General features: G+C 47.4%; 1 protein-coding gene across 1 annotated transcript in view; it reads left to right on the top strand.

Moving 5' to 3' along the window:
* The window catches only part of LOC130019334 (unconventional myosin-XVI-like), a 302,696-nt gene that overhangs the window by 238,236 nt on the left and 42,334 nt on the right, over positions 1-22,126 (top strand). The window contains exons 10-12 of the mRNA XM_056109961.1: positions 451-601; positions 8,298-8,408; positions 18,891-18,956. Coding sequence (XP_055965936.1) covers positions 451-601; positions 8,298-8,408; positions 18,891-18,956 — 328 coding nt within the window. The remainder of the gene's footprint in view (positions 1-450; positions 602-8,297; positions 8,409-18,890; positions 18,957-22,126) is intronic.

The raw sequence follows: 22,126 nt of genomic DNA, 5'->3' as shown, positions 1-22,126 counted from the left end.
GGATGAAATTCCGAGTTGATAGGAAAGTTTACAAATGTCCTGCCTGAGCATCTCCACCCTGCAGTGCTGGGAAAGTGATTTGTTCCTCTTCCACCACTCTTGCCCTCTCCAGCAGCCTGGTGCTCGGCCCCAGTGCACGAGAACTCAAACAAACAAAACAAACACTGTCCTCCCGTCATTCATCAATTTGCTCGAGCTGGCCCAGTAACGTCTCCATCGTGAGACTTGTTGTTACTGTGTTTGGCATATTTAATATATCACGGGTAGCTTGCCAGGCTTTGCCGTGCAGGCAAGATATTCTCAGTAGCTTGCTGGGCTCTCCAAGAAGGGCGGGGGAATTGAACCCGGCTCGACTGCACCAGGCTGGCTGCGCACAAGGCAAATGCCCTACCACTGTGCTATCACTCCAGCCCTGACGAGGACTCACTCACGTGTTTATCCTTTCCTCAGGAGCCCCCTGGTGCTGCCCATTGCCAAGCAGGACAGTTTGCTGGAGAAAGACATTATGTTCAAAGATGCAACAAAAGGTGTCTGCAGCCGGCCGGCTCAGGGCAGTGCTCCCGACATCACCACGGCGACAGTCCCCAGCACACCTGAGCAGGTAACACAGCGACTCCATGCCCCCTCTCCCCCTCAACACACACACACACATACACACACACACACACACACACACACACACACTCAGCCTTTTCAAAGCAGACTCGCTGAGTCCCTTCAGAGAAGAGTGAGCAGAAGCCCGTTTGGTCTAAAATTCACATTTTAAGTTATATTTTACACCTACTAGGAACAAACCTAAGTGCTATTGTGCTTCAGAAGGACCTTACACCTGGTGTAGCAGGAGTGCAAGCTTGGCCAAGACGCTAAGCCCTGAATATTTCCAATAACATCTTAGTCACCATCATGGTTATTATGTAGTTTGTATTTCTCATTTTCTTCAATATCTAAATATTTCGTGTATGTTGAAGGAAGATAAACCAATTGCTGAGTCATTTATCCTTGAAAGCAACTGGTAAGGGGATATGAGTGGTAGAGCTAGCCAGGACTGCCCCTAAAGTAACTCTGATGTTTTCTCTGTGTGTGTGTGTGTGTGTGTGTGGTGTGTATCCATGATTGCGTGTGTGAGTGTGCTTTATGTGAATATACCTGTGTCCCAACATCCAATTTATGGAAAATCACGTGAACTAACTCGAAACTATTAGAAATGAGTATATGTTCTGTGAATCCCAAAGAAATAAATGATTTTACGCTTCATGTTTTACAGCTGGCAGAGAAGCAATTTTACAAATGTCAGTGTCGTACTTGCAAATGCCTTGTTTCAGTGTATGGGATTTTAAATGTTTTTAGCACCTTTAGCTAGATTTTCTAAAGACTGTCTTCAAAATATATATATATATATATATATAATTTAAAAAAAAAACCCTTTTAAATTGGGTTGTTCTAAAAAAAACCCAAATAGCAAAAGTTTGAAATGCTGTTACATTTTTGTGGGCGTGTTAGTGAGCTCAGGCTGCCTTAAGAAAATACCCATAGAACTGGGGCAAGGGCGGGTGGCAGAGACTTGAACACCAGGCATTGCTTCCCACACTTCCGGAAGCTGGAGTTCAAGACTGAGCACTTGCTGCTGATTCCAGTTGGGATGGAAGTCACGTATATGGCACCCTTCCCTGGTAGGGAGAGGGGAGAGAGCACACTTCCTGTGTCCCCTGTGGACCCCAATCCTTGGTCCCAGTGAATCTAGCCCCACCCCTCATCTCTGCTCCTATTTCCAAATTTCCCAGATGCGGTGGTGCTGTGGGCATGGCACCATGACATGGTCCAGCCGGGCCACCGGTTACTAGAATGTTATGTCAACTTTAGTCCGGTTTGTTTGTTTATTTGTTTGTTTGTTTGGGGGCTGCCTCTAGCTGTGCTCAGGATTCATTCCTGACTCAGTGCTCAGTGCTCACTCCTGGCAGTGCTTGGGAATCATTCCTGGAAGTGCTTGGGATGACTCCTGGATCTGTGCTCAGGGATCACTCCTGGCAGTGCTCAGGAATCACTCCTGGCAGTGCTCTGGGGAATCACATGGGGCGGAGGGTCAATCCTAGGTCAGCTGAGTCCAAGTCAGTCGCCTTAACCCTCATACTTTGTCTCTGGCCCCTAAGCAAATTTCTTACTCAGCTTTAAGTGTCTCTTATTCTGTCTGCCACCTGGTCCATGTTTCTGGGTCACAGTAGAGCCTCGCCCTGGGCTTCTGCTGCTGCCAGCCACCAGGCTGGGTGGGAAGAGCAGAGAAGCAACCGTGGAGTGGCCGGAATGAGCCCAGGGTGGCACGAGCCTTTGCAGGGCGGTGGGAGGTAGGTCGGGGCAGACACCCAACACGAGGACAAACGCCAGCCAGAGTCACTCTCTGTCGACCTGGGTGCAGGCGCCACTGTGGTTCGTCCTCCGGGACGAAGGGCCCGTCTGAGGAGGTGGCAGCCTGGGAGCGCCCGTGTGCACCTCACAGCTCACTGCAAGCCAAATGCCCCAGGGAAACAGCGGAGACGTGTTGGCAGGGCCAGGTTGGCATGACTCTCTCCTCCAAAGATTGCTGGCTTCTCCCTCTGTGTCAACGTGGAGAAGCCGCTGCCCTGAGCTTCCAGGGACCTGGTCTTGGAGATGAGGCGGTTTGATGCCGGCACGTTCATTATCTCCCCAGGAGCCGGTCACACTGACAAGGCCATGGCTGTGGTGCACCAGTGACCTCCCCACACAGTGGCCGTTCACACCATCTCGCATTTGTAAAAAATGCAGGTCTTCTTCTGTGGTCACTGTGTGCTTGAGTCTGTGTGGTTTGCTTTAACGCTTTAGGGTTGGAACTCATCGGTATGAACACGCTCATAATATCACTGGGAATGCAGAATATTTTTTTAATAACACATTTGAACCATTATTTTTATTTACTTATTTCTTACCAACCATTATTTTTTTCCTTAAATTTTTATTAGTGAAACACTACTATGAGGTACAGTTGTAGACTTACAAATTTTCGTGCTTGGGTTTCAGTTATACACTGATCTAGTACCCATCCCTCCACCAGTTCCCGTTCTCCACCACCAATGATCCCAGTAGCCCTCCCACCCCCAATCCCCCCCATCCCACCCTGCCTCTGTGGCAGGGCACTCCCTTTTGTTCTCTCTCTCCTTTTGAGTTCTGTGGTTTGCAAAAGAGGCATTGAGTGGCAGTCTTGTTGGGACTATAGTCTACTCTCATCACGCAGGATATTTTAAGCCTCTCCCACACACCTCGTTTCTCCTCTCTCCTGCCCTGGCTCATTGTCCTCTAGTCTCCCACCCGCTTTCACTCCCTGCAGGTCATTGTTAGAGCTGACCCAGTGTCAGCTGGCCACATGGCAACATGCTTCTCTGCTTTTCATCCCTCCAAGCATGAATGGACAGCCTCTTCCTCCCCCCTCATGCTTCTAGGAGTTTCTTTATGTTTTGTTTCAGTTGCTTCCCCCCATGATCTTTTTGTTTTGTTTTTAAATTTTTATTAGTGAAACACCATGAGGTACAGTTGTAGACTTACAAATTTTTGTGCTTGGGTTTCAGTTATACAATGATCCAACACCCATCCCTCCGCCAGTGCCGATTCTCCATCATTTACATTTAAAAAAAAAATTTGTTAGTGAAACACCATGAGATACAGTTGTAGATTTACAGATTTTGTGCTTGGGTTTCAATTGTACAATGATCAAACACCCATCCCTCCCCCGGTGCCCATTTTCCACCACCACGGGTCCCAGTATCCTCCCGTCCCCCAATGATCTTTTATCTCCTGCCCCTGAATAAACCGCACAGTGTTTGGTCTTTCTCTGCCTGCCCCATTCTCTCCCACCATCCTGCTTTCCTTCTTTCTTTCCTCCCCCCTTCCTCCATCTCATCTTTCCTTTGAGTATGTATCCAAATTTAAGTCAAGTCCGAAACCCAGAGCTTTTAATTCTAGTCTGCGAGATGTTTGAGCCCTGGGGATAGAAGCGGGGGTGGGGGGTGTCTCCCCTGTTCTGCTGGACCCTGGAGCCCTGCCCGAGAGGTCCCCCTGCCAGGAGCTCGTCTGGGAAATGGGCAGGGTGCTGGCCCCATGAGGGTGTGGCAAAGGGGACAAAGGTCACAGCTCTACCCATGGTTCCACTTGGTAGGTACCAGGAGACTCAGCCAGGACCTCTCCTGTCATGCTCACGTGGGCCAGCAGTGTGCCCGGTTCTGTCCGCATGTTGAAGCCCCTGCTGGCCGCCGTGCCCACCCTCAATCCAGGCTGCCCCAGGACACCAGCCGGTTTTCACCTGCAGAGGTCAAAGGGGGATCATCGTAGGAGCAGTCAAACAGTCACCAGTTTTGGTGACTGTCCTCTTCAGCCGCGGCTCCTGCCTTTCCTCACCAGACAGACACTTATTTGGATTCAGACCGTGCCCCTCACAGTGCCAAGGGTCTATCCTCCGTGGTTCGGGATCTCTAGTGCCCACAGCTGCCCGCTGCTCCTCGGCCTCCGTGACCGTGGTGATGCCTGGCAGAGGGCAGATGTCCGCAGCCCCATCTGGCATGCTCTGTCACAGCACCCGCAGCTAAATCCAGGGACAAGGCGACGGTGCCCCAGGAGCTTCCAACAGATTGGCACGAGGGCCAGGCCATGAGCTGCAGGATGCAGGCTGATGGCTGGGGACAGACCTTGCCACCTGCCCCTCCTGGAGAGCCTCTGCTTTCATCCTGGACACACATGACCCATGTCCTGGGGTGCGGTTGGGAGGGTCCCTAATAAGACAGGACGAGGCAGGGGGTGCTGTCAGGCCGCACTGACAGAGGACGCCTTCCGTGACTTGAGCTCATCTCAGACCGTCAGTGAACCCACTCAGTTCACCCCGACCTTCCACCTGGTGGCTGTTCTGCTGTGTTCTCGCTCTGCCCTGATGTGTTGTGGATCAATACCCGCAGTGATACATTTTCCTAAAACCCACCTGGCCAGTCCCTGAAAGCAGTCAATTTTGGCCCAAAGCAAGAGGATGGGGGGAGGGCACTTGGCTTGCACGCAACCAACCTGCGTTCCATCCCCAGTGCCCCTGCCAGGAGTCAGCCCTGAGCACAGAGTCAGGAGTCAGCCTTAAGCACAGAGTTAGGAGTGAGCCCTAAGCACAGAGCCAGGAGTGAGCCCTGAGCACAGAGCCACGAGTGAGCCCCAAGAACAGAGCCAGGAGTCAGCCCTGAGCACAGAGCCAGGAGTCAACCCTGAGCACAGAGCTGGGAGTTAGCCTCAAACACAGAGCCGGGAGTGATTCCTTACATAGAGCCAGGAGTGAGCTCTGAGCACAGACCAGGAGTCAGCCTTGAACACAGAGCCAGGAGTGAGCCCTGAGCACAGAGCCAGGAATGAGCCCTGAGCATGGAGTCAGGAATCAGCTCCAAGCAGAGAGCCAGGAGTCAGCCCTGGACTGAGACTAAGCTCTGAGTACAGCTAGGTGCTGGTCCAAAGCACAAACACACGAAAGTAGCTGTGGTGTTGAGATGGGTCCCCCGAGCTGCCTATCTGTGCTGTATTTATGAGAACACTGCTTCCAGAGCATAAAGCCGTGCACAAGCCTTCGCTTCCTGTCTCCCATCTACTCGTCACGGGCATCACATACTTCCGCAGTCCTGGTACTGATGGGTCTTTCTGATCCCTTTGCTAAGTGGCTTCTCAGCGCTGCCTTCCCCATCAGTGAGGCAGGGATTCTTGCCGCGATGTCTAGCGCTTCACTCGCCACAGCTCGTGACTGCGAATTCTTTGCCGTCTCCCCGTTTTTACTGCCAGCCCAATATTCTCCCTACCCCGTGCCGCTGGGCAGCTGCAGATGAGCACTCAGGAGCAGCCACTGTCACGGGCTTGCAGGGACAAATGTGCATCTTTGGTCCATGCTATTCGTGACCTTTCAGATATGCTCTTAAGAATTCACAATGACTACTCAGACTTGTGGTTATGAGGAATTAAATTATCTTTGTGCAACTCATTACTTTGGAAGAAAGAGATGTCGTGTCCTTGAGTTTCCCCATTGGAGATGAGTGTTTTGGGAGATTTGTATGATAATTTGCTGAAAACGTTTGTTTTACTTCTTGCATCATTAGAATTCGGGGCCTCAGATCCTCTGGCTCGTGTCACCTGGAGCTCCGTGAGTGTCTGTCTGTACTCAGGGATCACTCATTCTCATATGTGCATATCTACACACGAATAGTAGTGTGTGTCTAAACACATATATTTACTTTCAGGGGAGGCATGTCTGTGCATGAGTTTTTATATGTTTAAGTAATGCTTTAATAGCATTAGAAAGAAAGGAAGTTCATTTACAGCTATCATCCTTGAACTGGATGAAAGCTCCCTTTTTGTACATCTCTCTATACAGACATTTCCCAGTGATCTTTCCCTTACAGAAAATATACTTAACCATTGGAACCTATTTCTAAATTTCTTTTACCTCTGAGATTGAACATTTTGGCTTATAGTTTTGTTGTCCAGCAGTATAAGTCAGCTTGACCCTTATCCATAGTAGTCCTAAGTAACAGAGCAAAGGCACATTACAGGCACAGCTGAGCAGAACTGCTCCCGTCTCTCAGGACATCTGTGTCCATCTGGCCCTCTCCTCACATGCCTCCCAGACCTTGCTCTGAGGGGAATCCAATTGTATCACGCTCACCTTTCTCCTTGGGTCCTGGCTTAGCAACGAGAAGCTCTCCCACGAACACAGGCGACTAACATATAGCTGATAAAGTATAATATTTAAATTCAGTTCATTTTGCATGGACACAAAATATTATACTATGCATTAAAAATACATTAATAAAATCATAAATATAATTTAATGTATTTATATTTGCTTGAGCGGGCCCAGTAATGTCTCCATTTTGAGATTTGTTGTTACTGTGTTTGGCATATTGAATATATCACGGGGAGTTTGCCAGGCTTTGCCGTGCAGGCAAGATAAGTAACACTAATCCAGATAATACAAATAGATTTTCTGATCCCAGAAATTTACTGTTGAGTTGATAAGAATCCTCTCGTCCTTTGCCTCTCAGTGGTGCACATACACCCACCAGAGCTGTTGCATTGACCGTATCCTGTTTAGTTAATTAAAAATCACCTTTTTCCAATTTGCAAGTGATAGGCTTTTATCTAGTGAAATAATCCAAATTTGTGGAGTTTGCACTATCACTAATTATTAAATAGATTAAGAGTGGGTTTTTTTTTTATTTTTAAAAATTATTTTAGGTACCATGATTTACCGCCCTGATACCGGAAGGGTTCTGTGCCTAAAGCCTCCAGCCCCGCCCTGTCTCCATTCAGGTGGGGAGGAGGGATTCTAATTGGATCTTGGATGTTTGGGCCATTCTGTTAGACACACCTTGGCCCCACATATGTCTTTCCTTTCGGCAGCAGCCCGGACCCAAGTTTGATTCCTGGCTTCCTCAGAGTCATCTCTGCGCACAGAGCCAGGAATAATCCCTGAGCGCAGAGAAGGAGTCAACCCTGAGCAAAGAGCCAGGGGTCATCCCTGAGCACCGAGCCAGGAGTCAGCCCTGAGCACAGAGCTGGGAGTGAGCCCCAAGCCCAGAGCCAGGAGTGAGCCCTGAGCGAAGAGCTGAGAGTCAGCCCTGAGCACAAAGCTGGGAGTGAACAATGAGCTCAGAACCAGGAGTCAGCTCTGAGCACAGAGCCAGAATGAGCCCTGATCACCACCACCAGGTCTAGTCCAAAAACAAAAACAACACAAACAAAAACTCTCCAACCCTAGTTCTGGAGACTCCCTTTAAATGTGCTCTCCCTTTCCTGGATGCAGACACTAAGCTCAGGGCACAGCTCTCTTCCCATGCCAGCATCAGATGAGAAGTCTGGCCTTAGCCTCAGGAACTGCAAACACACAAGCTTCTCTGAAGCTTGTCTTAAGAAGCACAGCTCAGTGCAGACCTGCATGAGTGGGGCTCAGCGTCTAATGCTGGAATGATTGGGATCAACTTGTGTATGTGTGTGTGTGTGTGTGTCTATGTCAGTGTGTGCATGTGTGTGTCTGTGTGTGTGCACGCACGTGTGTAACAGTGTGAGTGTGAATGTTGTGTGCACCATCCTGGCTTGCAGACAGAAGTGGCCATCTGAATCGCTTCTGTGACTGGTGACTTCGTGAGTGGGCGCCGTCTCCTACTGAGACTCTTCGCCCTGTGGCCTTCAGCCCTGTAATAGGCCACTGGCAGCAGCACAGGAGGGTGAGGAGAGCTGGTGGAAAAAGCAATTTGAGTCAATCTCTTGTTTCCTCCCAGGCCAAGCTGATGCCTCCCGCTCCCAACGACAACCTGGCCACCCTCAGCGAGCTGACGGATGCCAGCCTGCTCTACGAGATCCAGAAGCGCTTTGGGAACAACCAGATCTACGTAAGCACCCTCTACAGCGCCTTTGCTCTGTGTTTATCTCGCTGCAAGGGGTGGCCTCCAAGCTGCAAACGTGGCAGACAATGGGCTGGTCATTCCTTCCAGCGGACAGCTCACTTCGGGGGGATTTCCAAGTCCAAGTTTCTGCTTCTACCTCCGTTTTGGAAGCACATTCAGATTCAAATTTCAGTGCTGCTAAGTGAAAGTTAATGTCTTTTTTTTCCCTTAAATATTTGGATGGTTATACCCCTTTATTGAGTTTTAGTTTTGCTTTTGGAAGAGATTGCCACTCAATGCCTCTTTTGCAAACCACAACACCCAAAAGGAGAGAAAGAACAAAAGGGAATGCCCTGCTACAGAGGCAGGGTGGGATGGGGAGGATGGGGGGTGGGAGGGATATTGGGATCCGTAGTGGTGGGAAATGGACACTGGTGGGGGGATGGGTATTTGATCATTGTATAATTGAAAGTTAATGTCTTGAGGTTAGACACCAACACCCACTGACATTAAACCCAGAGGTCCTGATTGCAGGGGAAATCTTGCGGGAACAGCTGGTTATGCAAATCGCTTCTAAATATGCTTTTATCTACTCTCAGAAAACAGGACATGAGATGCGGCTATGTAGGGAAAGTTTATCTATTTGCATGAAAGATAACAGTCCTTCCTCTAAATTATCAGGAAGTCTCTGCGAAGTAAATCATTTTTACACTGATTTGAAAAAAAAAGGTGCGTGCATAGAAATATAGGACTCAGATGACAAACAGCATGGGACATTGAGTTGCTGGGATTCTAACCTTAGTTCTCTGTGATATTTCTTTCAATACTGGTGATAATGGGCTGGAGCGATAGCACAGCGGGTAGGGCGTTTGCCTTGCATGTGGCCCACTCAGCCGACCCGAATTTGATTCCTCCGCCCCTCTCGGAGAGACCGGCAGGCTACCGAGAGTATCTCACCCGCACGGCAAAGCCTGGCAAGCTACCCATGACATATTCAATATGCCAAACACAGTAACAACAAGTCTCACGATGGAGACATTACTGGACCTGCTCGAACAAATTGATGAACAACGTGAGGACAGTACTACTGGTGATAATGTAGATACCATATAATCCCCCCTCTCTCCCTCTGTCCCTCCTTCTCCTCCCCTCTTTCACTCTCTCTCCCCCTTGTCTCTCTTTCTCTCCCTCCTTCTCAGTCTCAATTGCCTCTTGATTTTGTTATATTTGACACAGAGGAATTCAATCAGTATGTCTATAGAGAAATCCAATTCTAGATAACACTATTTTCCCCCGGTCTACTGAGAAATTGATTAAGTCATTTTCATGTAAATGTGAAGTTGGCGATTTCGTTACAAGTAATAAATTGTCAGGTGCTGATTAGCCTATGAAAATTCAATATCGCCTCTTAATGCTTGGATAAACTGTCAGCCACTGTAAATACACTTACAATTAAATGCCACTCGGAGTGAATGGAAGTGAGCCGTCAGCATCCGTGCTCGCTGTATGACTAGTCTCCGTGCCCTGGACTGGGGCTGACTCCTCATCTCCTCGCTCTGTCTGTCCCAGGGCTGTGTTGCTTTCCGCCCTCTTCCTCTTCCTCCTCCTCTGTTTATGTCCAGAAACCCACAGCTTGGATTCTTTTGCATTCGCTTCTTTCCCTCCTGCTTTTAGCTGTCTTGTGGTTTTTTTCTCTTTGGAGAGTGGCCTCCTTCCACGGAGCTCCGGGGCTCTGGGCTCATTCCTGGTGATTTTCAACCAGCGGGCCAGGGTTTCAGTGAGGTAACAAGATGTGGTGCTGGCCAGGTGCCGTGACCTGACCCTGTGCCGTGCTTGGGACCCCCAGCCCGCCCTAGCCATGCTGAGACTCCAGTAGGGGCTGTCCACACGCCGGGCAGGAGCTCTAACCCCCATGCTGCCTTTTCCCCCTTCACAGAGAGTCTTGTTTGTTTTTGCTTTTGCTTTTTGGGTCACACCTGGCGAAGCACAGGGGTTATTCCTGGCTCTGCACTCAGGAATTACCCTGGCAGTGCTCAGAGGACCATCTGGGATGCTGGGAATCAAACCTGGGTTGGCCACATGCAAGGCAAATGCTCTACCCGCTGTGCTATTGCTCCAGCCCCACACAGAGAGTCTTGTGGGTTTGTTTTCATTGAATCACTGTGAGATACAGAGTAACAAGTTGTTCAAGACTTGAGTTTCAGTCATACCATGTTCCAACACTGCCCCACACCAGAGTATGTTTCCCACCACCAATGTGCCCCGTTTTCCCCCTCCCTCCCGTTTTCATTTTAGACAGGGCAGTTTCCAGTTGCTGCTGAAAGGTAATTGTGCGTATCACTTACCCCCTTGTCCAGAGTGACCATTTCCAACTCTCACTGTCAGAGCTGCCCCTTCTCCATCCTCACTGCCCTCCCCGCCCCTCCCCTCCCCTGGTGACGAGCTTCCTAGCACGGGCCAGACCTCCTTGGTCCTTGTTTCTACTGTCTTCGGGTATTATTCACACACACACTCTGTGTGTGTGTGTGTGTGTGTGTGTGTGTGTGTGTCCCTCTCCCTCGGACTCATTTCACTCAGCATGTTACTCTCCATGTTCATCCATGTGTGAGAAAATGTCATGACTCATTATTCCTAACAGCTGTGTAGTATTCCATTGGGTAGATTCACCATAGTGTCCTTATCCCATCATCTGTTCCGGGCATTTGGGTTATGTCCAGATTCTGAGTGTTGTGACTGGAGCGATAGCACAGCGGGCAAGGCATTTGCCTTCCACGCAGCTGACATGACTGACTCAAGTTCAATTCCTCCTCCAGGTTCAATTTCTCCACCCCTCTTGGAGAGCCCGGCAAGCTACTGAGGGTATCTTGTCTGCACTGCAAAGCCTGGCGAGCTACCCGTCAGGTATTCGATGTGCCAAACACAGTAACAACAAGTCTCACAATGAAGATATTACTGGGCCTGCTCGAGCAAATCGATGAACAATGGGAGGACAGTGACAGTGACAGTGACAGTGACTAGTGCTGCAATGAACTAGAATGCACATTGTTTTCCAGAAGGGTTGGCCCAATCAGCGTCCCTGCCAAAAGTGATGAGAGTCCCTTTCTCCCTGCATCTGTGCCAGCCTGGCTCTTCTTTGTTGATGTGTGCCAGTCTCTGGCATGAGATGCTTATTGCATTGTTGTTTTGATTTGCCTCTCCCTGCTAATTAGTGACACCAAGCACTTGTTCTTGTGCCTTTTGGCCGCTTGTATTTCTTCTTTGAGGACTCTTCTGTTACCCCATCCTGAGATGAGGAAAAGAGATGAGCAGGCATCTCCAGCAGCCCCGAGCCCACCTCTGCCCCTGCCAGCAGCCGCCTTCCTTCCATCCCCACCAGTTTCCTACACAGGAGAGCGTTTCCTTCTCTCACTCTGATTTCAGAGTGAACAGTGGCTTTGTTGAAATGAGCAGCTGTGCTCTGGAAACACCCAGTCTCCAGACACCCCCGAGACTCACCACTTTTTTTCGCCAGTCCTTCCACTGGCCTCTGAACCCTGCTGGGGGCCCCTGTGATCCAGTGACCTCTGGGCCTTTCTCTAGCCTGGTCCCTTCTGCACCCCTGAAATACCTGCATAGCTTTACAAACTTCTCTAAGACGTCATTGGAGGCCCCTCTGCATCTGAGCATGAACGTCACCCCCCCCCGGCCCCCCAGCCTAGGGTCTGGGTGGTAAGACACCGACAGGATGGACTTGCCGACTAGGATTCTCCCTACCCTTCTCCCCGCCCCCCCTCATGCTTTTGAGCATCAGTAGCAAACACTTTCCGTTATCCTGATCTCGTGATTTAAAGTAGCAGGATAATCATGTATCCTGTTACTTCCTTTACAGAGGCCATCTGCGTAGATGTTACACTGTGTCCATGCCGCTTTCTCTCCTTCTATGGACAGTTCCCTGCTTTGCTGAATTTCCTACAGAATAGAAAAGTTTCCCCGACTGTATGAAGCCAGAATTTGTCTTTTGTTTACGAGAAACACCAAGTAGCAGAGCTGTCGCGGTGTGGTTTTGTGCTGAGGGCCCTGACTCATGATACTGGACACTGGGCACTTTAAACACTGTTGTGTGAGCATGCAGTGCCTTGGGGGTGCCCAGGGGCCAGGAAGCAGTGCACTGTCATTTCTCACCTTCCATGAGAGGGACAGTTGAGACTCTCTTAGAGCAACGGGACACTTGAGTTTCCATCGGTTGTGTCTCGTAAGGACCTGTGCGTGTATTCTGGGTTTGTTCTTTCCAGTGCCGTATCTTTTCCAAGGATTAATTTATGTTGCCGGAAGTACTCTGATGGGTCAGAAGGAAAAGTGAGCGTAGCTTCCCTGAACGCACCAGCAAGAGTGTCCTAGGAGTTTCGGATGGACACAGTGTAGCAGCTTAGCTTCTGGCCCCCAGCCCCAACCAGCACCCACCTTGCCCTTTCTACCCACGTTCATGGAGACCCCCTCCTTCCACATGTGCGGACAAAGTTCTTTGTAAGATTATTGGTGCTCATTGTTCATCCCACGTCCTGTACTCGGTTTTATCGCAAATCTCATCATCCCGGCTTTCAAAATACCACAGAATACAGCCCCACCCCCATCAGAGACCTCCGAGCGAAGCTAAAATGTTCCACGTGAATTAATTTTTTAACTAGGATTTTCATATCTTTTACACCAGCCGTGCGGGACCCAGAATAGGAGCTTTCAAACTGTAAATTGCACTTGGAGCTAAGTAGATGACTCTCCCCTTGGATATTAGGTTGGGAAGATTTCCTGCATTCTCTGGCTGTAGAAAGCCCCTAAACCATCACATAGAAAATGGATTGCAGGTGATGAGACATTCACTTGCTGGAAAATATGGAGAATGAAGGCATTGCATTTCCTGGTAATTATTGTCAGCACTACAGAGAGAATAGGGTGTGCAATCAGAATCATTCATGAATGGCAGAGAAGAATGGAGGCTATATTATCCTTTGAACATGCCAGTAGAACTCGAGACTCATAAAGAAAAGACAGAGGAAGGAAACACAGGAAGTCCCCAACATCTGGTGAGCCAGGCACCGAGCCAGACTTCTCCTGGCCACTTTATGACTGAGTATTCCTCTCCAGGGAACCCAGTTGGATTGGGGCGAGTCTTGCTTTTAAGAGCCTGACCTCGATGATCCGTATCAGGAGCTGAAATCTCTCACTTCAGGGATATTTGAAACTAAGTAGATGGCCAAATTTCCTCTTTAGACCTTTTTTTATTTTTTATTTATTTATTTTTTTAGTGAATCACCATGAGGTACAGTTACAGACTTACAAACTTCTCTTTTTTTTCAATTTTTATTAGTGAAACACCATGAGGTACAGTTGTAGACTTACAAATTTTTGTGCTTGGGTTTCAGTTATACAACGATCCAGTACCCATCCCTCCACCAGTGCCCATTCTCCACCACCACTGATCCCAGTATCCCTCCCACCCCCCATCCTCTGTGGCAGGGTATTCCCTTTTGTTCTCTCTCTCCTTTTGAGTGCTGTGGTTTGCAAAAGAGGCATTGAGTGGCAATCGTTTGGCCTATAGTCTACTTTCAGCATGCATCTCCCATCCTGGGAGGATCCTCAAAACACCCTTTATTTGGTGCTCCCTTCTCTATCTGAGCTCCCTTTTCCCCTAGCATGTGAGGCCAGCTTCCAAGCCGTGGAGTAAACCTCCTTCTCCTTATCTCTATAATCCTTGGGTGTTAAGTCTCCCATTCTGTTACTTTATATTCCACAAATGAGTGCAATCTTTCTATGTCTGTCCCTCTCTTTCTGGCATATATAAGAATCATCAGAGTACCAGAAGAATCATCAGAGTACTTAGCATATGTAACTGGCCTCCAAGCCATGGAGCAAAACTCCTGGTACTAATCTCGGCCACTCTTGGGTGTTAGTCTCCTATTTTGTTACTTTATGTTCCCCAGATGAATGCAATGAAGTCATGAAATTTACATACAAGTGGTACTACATGGAAAGTATCATGTTAAGCGAAATGAGTCAGAAAGAGAGGGGTAGACATAGACTTAAAAACTTCTGTGCTTGCATTTCAGTCATACAGTGGTTGAGTACCCATCCCTCCACCAGTGCCCATTCTCCACCACCAATGTTCCCAGCATCCTTCCCACCCACCCCCTGCCTCACCCCCACCCCCGCACCTCCTCTGTGGCAGACACATTCCCTTTTGCTCTCTCTCTCTCCTTTTGGGTGTTGTGTTTTACAATAGAGGTATTAAGTGGCCATCATATTCAGTCTATAGTCTACTTTCAGCACGCATCTCCCATCCCGAATGAGCCCTCCTAGCACCCGTTACTTGGTAGTCCCTTCTCTATCTGAGCTGCCTTTTCCCCCAGCATGTGAGGCTGGCTTCCAAGCTGTGGAGCCATCCTCCTGGTCCTTACCTCTACTATCCTTGGGTGTTAGTCTCCCATTCTGTTACTTTACATTCCACAAATGAGTCCAGCAGCTTTTGTTAACTTTAAAACCATCTATGCTTTAACTTGGGGAGACACAGCCAGCAGTGCTCTTGACTCTGTGCTCAGGGATTATGCCAGGCAGGGCTCAGGGATATGTGCACTGTATGTGCTGCCAGGGAACAAACCCAAGTCAGCCGCATGCAAGTCAAGTGCCTTACCCACTGGACTGTTTCTGTGGCCCCTGCCTCTTACTTTCAAATGCCTGGTGGTGCTCAGGGGACCACCATATGGGATGCTGGGAATCAAACTCGGGTCAGCTGCGTGCAAGGCAAACCCCCTACCCGCTGTGCTATCGCCCCAGCCCCCAATTTCAGAATTTAAAAAAATGATTTACATGACCTATTTTGTAGCATTATAAATGACAAATGTTGATTTTCTCATCTGAAATTAAACTTGCATTAGAGCATAGAACCTATTTGGTTGAAATGTTTTATCTGTTGGATTATTACTGCATTCAACCTGCCAGTGTTTGTTCAGGATTTTAAATTGCATTTTAGCAAGAGATAGCAACGTGTAATTGTACCTTGTTACTGTATGCTAGTTTGATTTTTTAACATCAAACTTATATAAGGCCTCTGAATATACATATATGTGTGCCTGTACATATATATGTGTATGTGTGTTTGTATATATATATATATATATGTATGTATAAAGATTTGAACTTGGGGACTCAGTGACTCCAAGTGTGTCTTTCTATGTCTCCCTGTATAGAGTCTGCAGTGAGGTGCTGTTTGGGATGTTGCTGGTTTGTAGCATCTCTGCAGTGAGGTCTTATTTGGGATGTTGCTAGTTTGTAGCATCTCTGCAGTGAGGTCCTATTTGGGATGTTGCTAGTTTGTAGCGTCTCTGCAGTGAGGTCCTATTTGGGATGTTGCTAGTTTGTAGCGTCTCTGCAGTGAGGTCCTATTTGGGATGTTGCTAGTTTGTAGCGTCTCTGCAGTGAGGTCCTATTTGGGATGTTGCTAGTTTGTAGCGTCTCTGCAGTGAGGTCCTATTTGGGATGTTGCTAGTTTGTAGCGTCTCTGCAGTGAGGTCCTATTTGGGATGTTGCTAGTTTGTAGCGTCTCTGCAGTGAGGTCCTATTTGGGATGTTGCTAGTTTGTAGCGTCTCGGCAGTGAGATCCTATTTGGGATGTTGCTAGTTTGTAGCGTCTCTCCAGTGAGGTCCTATTTGGGATGTTGCTGGTTTGTAGCATCTCTGCAGTGAGGGCTATTTGGAATGTTGCTCCTTAGTTTCTCTGTGACCTTCCTTGGCCTTCAGGTTCTTCCATTTTGATAGATTTTTCAAAAGCTCACCTTTGGTTTTGGTTTTATAGTCTATTTATTTTTGCTCGAATATTGGTGATGATTTTTATGTAGTTTTTAAGTTTCTTGAAAATGGACACTTATATCATTAATTATAAGATTTTGGGGTGTTTTATTTTTCATAACATGACTTGCAGGAGATAATTTTCATACCAAGTGTGCGTTCAGCTGTATCTCATAAATGATATGATGGAACCAGACTATTTTTTTCTTATTATGCAATTCTCCAAATGCCTTTTCATTCATACTTGCTTGTATTCTCTTATATGCATTCTCCGTCCCTCTCAGAGAGACCAGCAAGCTACTGAGAGTATCCCACCTGCACGGCAGAGCCTGGCTAGCTCCCCGTGGCATATTCGATGTGCCAAAAACAGTAACAATAACGGCTCTCATTCCCCTGATCCTGAAAGAGCCTTCAATAAGGCACCGTTGGAAAGGACAAGTAAGGAGAGGCTGCAAAAATCTCAGGGCTGGGATAAATGGAGACATTACTGGCACCCACTGGAGCAAATCGATGAACAACAGGATGACAGTGATACAGTGATACAATGATGCAATTCTCCAAATGCCTTTTCTTTGCTGTGTGCATGTGCGTGTGCGTGCATGTGTGTATGTGTGTGGGGGCCTGGGAATGGACTCCAGGTCACATACATGCAGAGCATGTGTTCCACATTGATCCACATTCCTGCTCCCCAAATTCCTAATAAATACATTTTTTCCCTAGAAAAGATATTTTCTGATTTGCATTGTGACTCCCTCACAGGTCGTTTGCTAATAGTATATGTTTTCAAACATTTGGTGATTTTCTAGGCATCTGCTACTGATTTACCGCTTAATTCTGCCATTATCAGAGAACATGATAGCACAGCGGGTAGGGCGTTTGCCTTGCATGTGGCCTACATGGTCGACCCAGGTTCGATTCCTCCACCCCTCTCGGAGAGCCCGGCAAGCTACCGAGAGTATCTCACCCGCACGGCAGAGCCTGGCAAGCTACCCGTGATGTATTCGATACGCCAAACACAGTAACAAGTGTCACAATGGAGACGTTACTGGGCCTGCTCGAGCAAATCGATGAACAACGGGAGAACCGTGACCCGTAACTGTGATACATCATATGGCTCAGCTCTTTGACAGGGAATAAATTTGGTCTGTGCTCACTTTAGAGGAATGTATGTTCTGTGGTTTTGGCTAGCAGCAGCATTCTTTCAAAGTTAGTTTGTTGGGCCAGAGAAATAGTACAGGCCTTATCCCTTTCATGCAACCCAACTCCTGTTTAATTCAATCCCGGCACTATGTACAGTCCCCTGAGTATCTCCGGGAGGGAGCCCTGAGCACAGGAGCGGGAGTCAGCCCATAGCACAAACCAACCGAATAAAGTTTATTATCAACTTGATCATTTGTTCTTTCAAATTTTTCTTTATAATTCCTTATATAGCTTACTCAGAAAAAAAGTTTAAATTTCCTCAAATCCTTATCAATTTCTGTTTTCTTCTGCATATAAGTGTACACACATATAATTTTAAACTGCCTTTGTTTCTTAATGTGTTTCTCATTTTTCATAGTGAAATATCTTTTTTAATCATAAATACTGCTTTAAGACAGGAGTGGGGACATCAGCCAGTGGGCCTTATCCCTTGACACAACAGGCCAGACGCATCTCCTTGGCTGCCGACAGACTGTCTGCCTGAACCACGTGGTCTAGGAATCACTGTCACTGTCCTCCCGTTGTTCATTGATTTGCTTGAGCGGGTCCAGTAACATCTCCATTATGACAATTGTTACTGTATTTGGCATATCGAATACGGCACGAGCAGCTTGCCAGGCTTTGCCGTGCGGGCGAAATCCTCTTGGCTGCTTGCCAGGCTCTCCAAGAGGGGCGGAGGAATCGAACTCGAGTCGGCTATGTTGGCCGCTTGCAAGGCAAATGCCCTTCCTGCTATGCTGTCACTCCAGCCTGGATCTAGGAATAATTTTATAAATATCCAAATGGGCCTGCACAGAATACGGGGTCCCATAGTTTTCTGAGTTGAAATTACTAAGCCATCTTTTTACCTTTTCTTTTTTTGGTCTTACTACTGTTTGCCTATACGGCTTGATTTGTTCTTTTAATTCAGATGATCTCAGTCTTCATATTTAAAGTATTTTTTAAGTCATATGTAATATTTTTTGTTCATGATCTTTGTTTTTTTTAGCAGACTATGTGACTCCCTTCCATTTTCTGTAGTTATTAATACGCTTGACTTTCACTCTAACATTTTAGCATCGATTTCTTCCTCTCTGTGTGTATATAGCCCACCACTTTCTTTTGAAATTAAAAAGTGTTTTGATTTCTGTGCTTTATTTACTGTAGGAATTTCATTTTTGTTCTATGGCAACATCAAAATAATTACTCCATTTTCTTCCTCTGCTGTTTTTTCGTATGTAATATTTTATATATTATAATTCAACCGGTTCTCCAAAACTTTAAAAATTCTTAAGGTTTGCTATTTTTACTCTTTATCTAACAATGGGATAAGTCAGTAACTTTGTTTGAATTTGACTTTTTATCTTTATGTATTTAAAAACAATGTCGAAAATATGGCTTTTACTTAGAATTTCCATAGTGACTTAAAAATCAGTTCTATTTTAAAGTTGCCACTTATATATTTCATAAACTAATTATATACTTTCTTTACAGACTTTTATTGGGGATATCCTCTTGCTCGTTAATCCATTCAAGGACCTTCAGATTTATTCTACTGTGGTGAGTATAAATTTTAAAATATCCTTTAGTATTGCCTGAGTAAAACTCATCAGACACATCTATTTGTATGACAGGGATGATTATGAGGGAAAACCAAATATTGTCAAATTATGTCTAGGAAATTCTAATGCAATGGAAATTTATGTAATGCTGATTTTAATTCACTCTGATATTGAAAGGGAACCTTCTTTCATCAAAATATTTCTGTGCAGTTGTAATGTGTAATTCTGTGATCACAGTCCTAGAAGATTCTGAGCTGTCGTCTCCTGTGGCTGTGTTTGCCCTCGGTCCCTGTCTCAGTTAAGATGAGTCTGTGCAGTGTCGTTATTTGAACACACAACCTCTGCAGAAGCCCGTGGAATGGAAGCTGTGTAAATAAGAAGGAACAGTATTGAATTTACACTTTCCTCAAATGGCTTTGCAGCTTTCATGATCATACTCTCAAAATTAAGAGAAATTGCCCTTGAAGAATGACTGCAGGGAGTTGAAACCACAGCACAAAGGTTTCTGAGAGGCTGGATGGAGCCTTATATCTTGCAAATCATCCTGTCTGGCTGAATTGGCTCCAACAGGGAACCAGCGCCTGGCTAGGGACAGTGGTCCAGCCAGGGAAGGGCCCCTGCTTTATGTTCTATGCGCTACGTTCCTGACCCCGGGATAGCTGGGAAGGGGAGGAGCCAGGACAGACCCCACACCCCCAGGACAGCCCTAAGAATTCCTCAGCAACCCAGACACAGAGACCCGCTTCCCTCTCCCGCCCTCTTCTCGCCAACTACCTGAGTCGCCAACCACTTGCATCTGAGGCCTTAGAGGGAGGCAGCTCCCCTGGTCCACCAGCCCCGCCCAGCACGCCATCAGGGCCTGGGGCGGGACAATGCTCTGGCACCAGCCTTCATCCCTCTGGCATTGTCATCCCTTTTCTAGAAATGTATTCATTTTACTAATTTCAAGGCAAAGATATTGATTTTTAACTATTACACGTTCTCTGTACAATTAATATGTTTTTAAATCTTGCTTCCTTATTTCTCCCTTCTTTGAATTTAATAGTCACTTCTGCTTTACAGTAAAATCGTTTTTCTGTCTCTCATAAATATTATTGGCTTTTTAAAACTTTATCATTATTTTTCTTCTTGGGTCACACCCAGTGAGGCAGGTTACTCCTGGCCCATGCACTCATGAATTACTCCTGGCAGTACTGGGGGACCATATGAGATGCTGGGAATCAAAACCGGGTCGACCGCATGCAAGGCAAACGCCCTACCCACTGTGTTATTGCTCCAGCTCCTTTATTATCATTATTATTATCATTATTATTATTATTACTTTTGGGGGGTGGCTGGGGCCACACCTGGCATGTTCAGGGCTCACTCCTGACTCTGTACTCAGGGTCACTCCTGCTGAGCTCAGGGGACCATCCGGGATGCCAGGGATCAAACCCAGGCCTGCTGTGGGAGGGAAGGGCCCTTCCTGCTATGACTGCTCCACCCCCTGTAGTGAATAATTCTCCTGTAAACACTCCTTCAGGATCTCTACACCTTTGATCATCTCCTGGTAAATTCACTGTAATTTGAGTGCAGGCTCTGCCTGTCCCTGGCTTGGCTGGGGTGTCTGTGAGTCTGGCCTTGCCGTGACTCTGCATCTGCTCCTCTGCCTGTCCTGTGCGGCCCACTAATGGCTCTTTTGTCACTCTGAGCAGGTCAATCCATCATTAAGTTGTGCCCCGGAACCATCGTCATTATTACTCTGTGGGTGCTGGGTGACAGTCATGCTAATCTGGCCTTGCATCAAATTATACCTAGGTCTGTCTTCATGTGTGCTGTTAGCACACTGGCTTTCCATTACACAGGTGCATGGTTCGCATTTCTGAAAAATGTTGGTTGAATATGAAACCTTTCAGTTGATCATTTGCTATCCTGTTACTCATCGATTTGCTGGAGTGGGCGCCAGTAACCTCTCCATTGGTCTCTGTTGCGTACTAGTGTAGCCCAATGGTGTCTGCTCACTACAGGAACACAAAGAGCCTCAAACCAGTCGTTCAGGGTCTTGATGAAGAAGTCTGACCATCTCGTAGGTGGGCAGCCACACAATCTTTTGACGTCCTGTGTAATCCAGTCCGTAACGGCTCTAGTTCAGTGGTTATCTCCAAATCATATCACGTGTCCAGCACATCTGATTTTTGATGCTTTAGCAAACGAGACAGCGTCCCCAATTCTTGACCGTCGACGGAGGTCAGAACTCTGATTCCTTCTTTCACTTGAGTGAAGCCTGATACTCCAAGCATAGTGCTTTCAATTCCTCTTTGGGAGACCCGAATAGTCTTCTCATCCTGTTTTCGTAGGGCCCAGGTCTCTGAGGCGTATGTTAATACAGGAAGTACAGTGGAATCGAAGAGATGTGCCCAGAGCCAGAGGTTCTTTGTCCTCTTAGCTATTTCTTAGACACTCTTGAAGGCATTCCACGCTGCTCTCTTCCTTCCGGGACCTTTAAGTCAGAATATTATTATTTACAGCTGGGATGGTTTTAGCTTCTTCCTGAGCACTTTTGACCCTTTCTCTGGATGTTGTGTGTGTTTGTTAGATTTTCTCGACCCACAGTGACTGCTTCTCTCCCCAAGTCAGGTGCTTCCAGGTCCTATTGGCCAGAGATGAGGAACAAGTCCAAGGGTAGGTTCTGTTTTGTTCCAGAGAGGGAGCTTGTGTTCCCCGCCCCGGCAGGAGGACACTGCCTGGGTGGCCCTGCAGACCCCCAGCGTTATTTCCTGCTTCTGGTCTTTAAGCAAAAGAGCCAAGGAAATTCAGGGATGGGGGAGGGTCCTTCCTAGGGAGAGGCCCCTGAAGTCCTGCCTTGAGTGATTTCCCAGAGTCTTTTATAAGTTGTGCCACTTGTTGAGTTTTTACTGCATTTTTGGGCGAGGATCTTGGCCGGTGCTGCTCTTTCACTCAGCTATGTCTACTTTGCAGCATTTGTGTCAGAAGATCATTTGCCTTCAGATACCCAAGTGTGGTTGGAATCTGTGTTCAGTATTACGTGGTTCTGTGTTTCTCTTCAGAGGAGGCGGGGAGGGAAGAAAGAGGGAGGGAGGGAGGGAGGGAGGGAGGGAGGGAGGGAGGGAGGGAGGGAAGGAGGGAAAGAGGGAGGGAGGGAAGGAGGGAGGAGAGAGAGGGGGAGAG

Source organism: Sorex fumeus, unplaced genomic scaffold (genome assembly GCF_029834395.1).
Source record: "Sorex fumeus unplaced genomic scaffold, SorFum_2.1 ptg000008l, whole genome shotgun sequence".
Taxonomy (NCBI): Eukaryota; Metazoa; Chordata; class Mammalia; order Eulipotyphla; family Soricidae; genus Sorex; species Sorex fumeus.
This window is presented reverse-complemented; position numbering and strand designations above follow the sequence as displayed.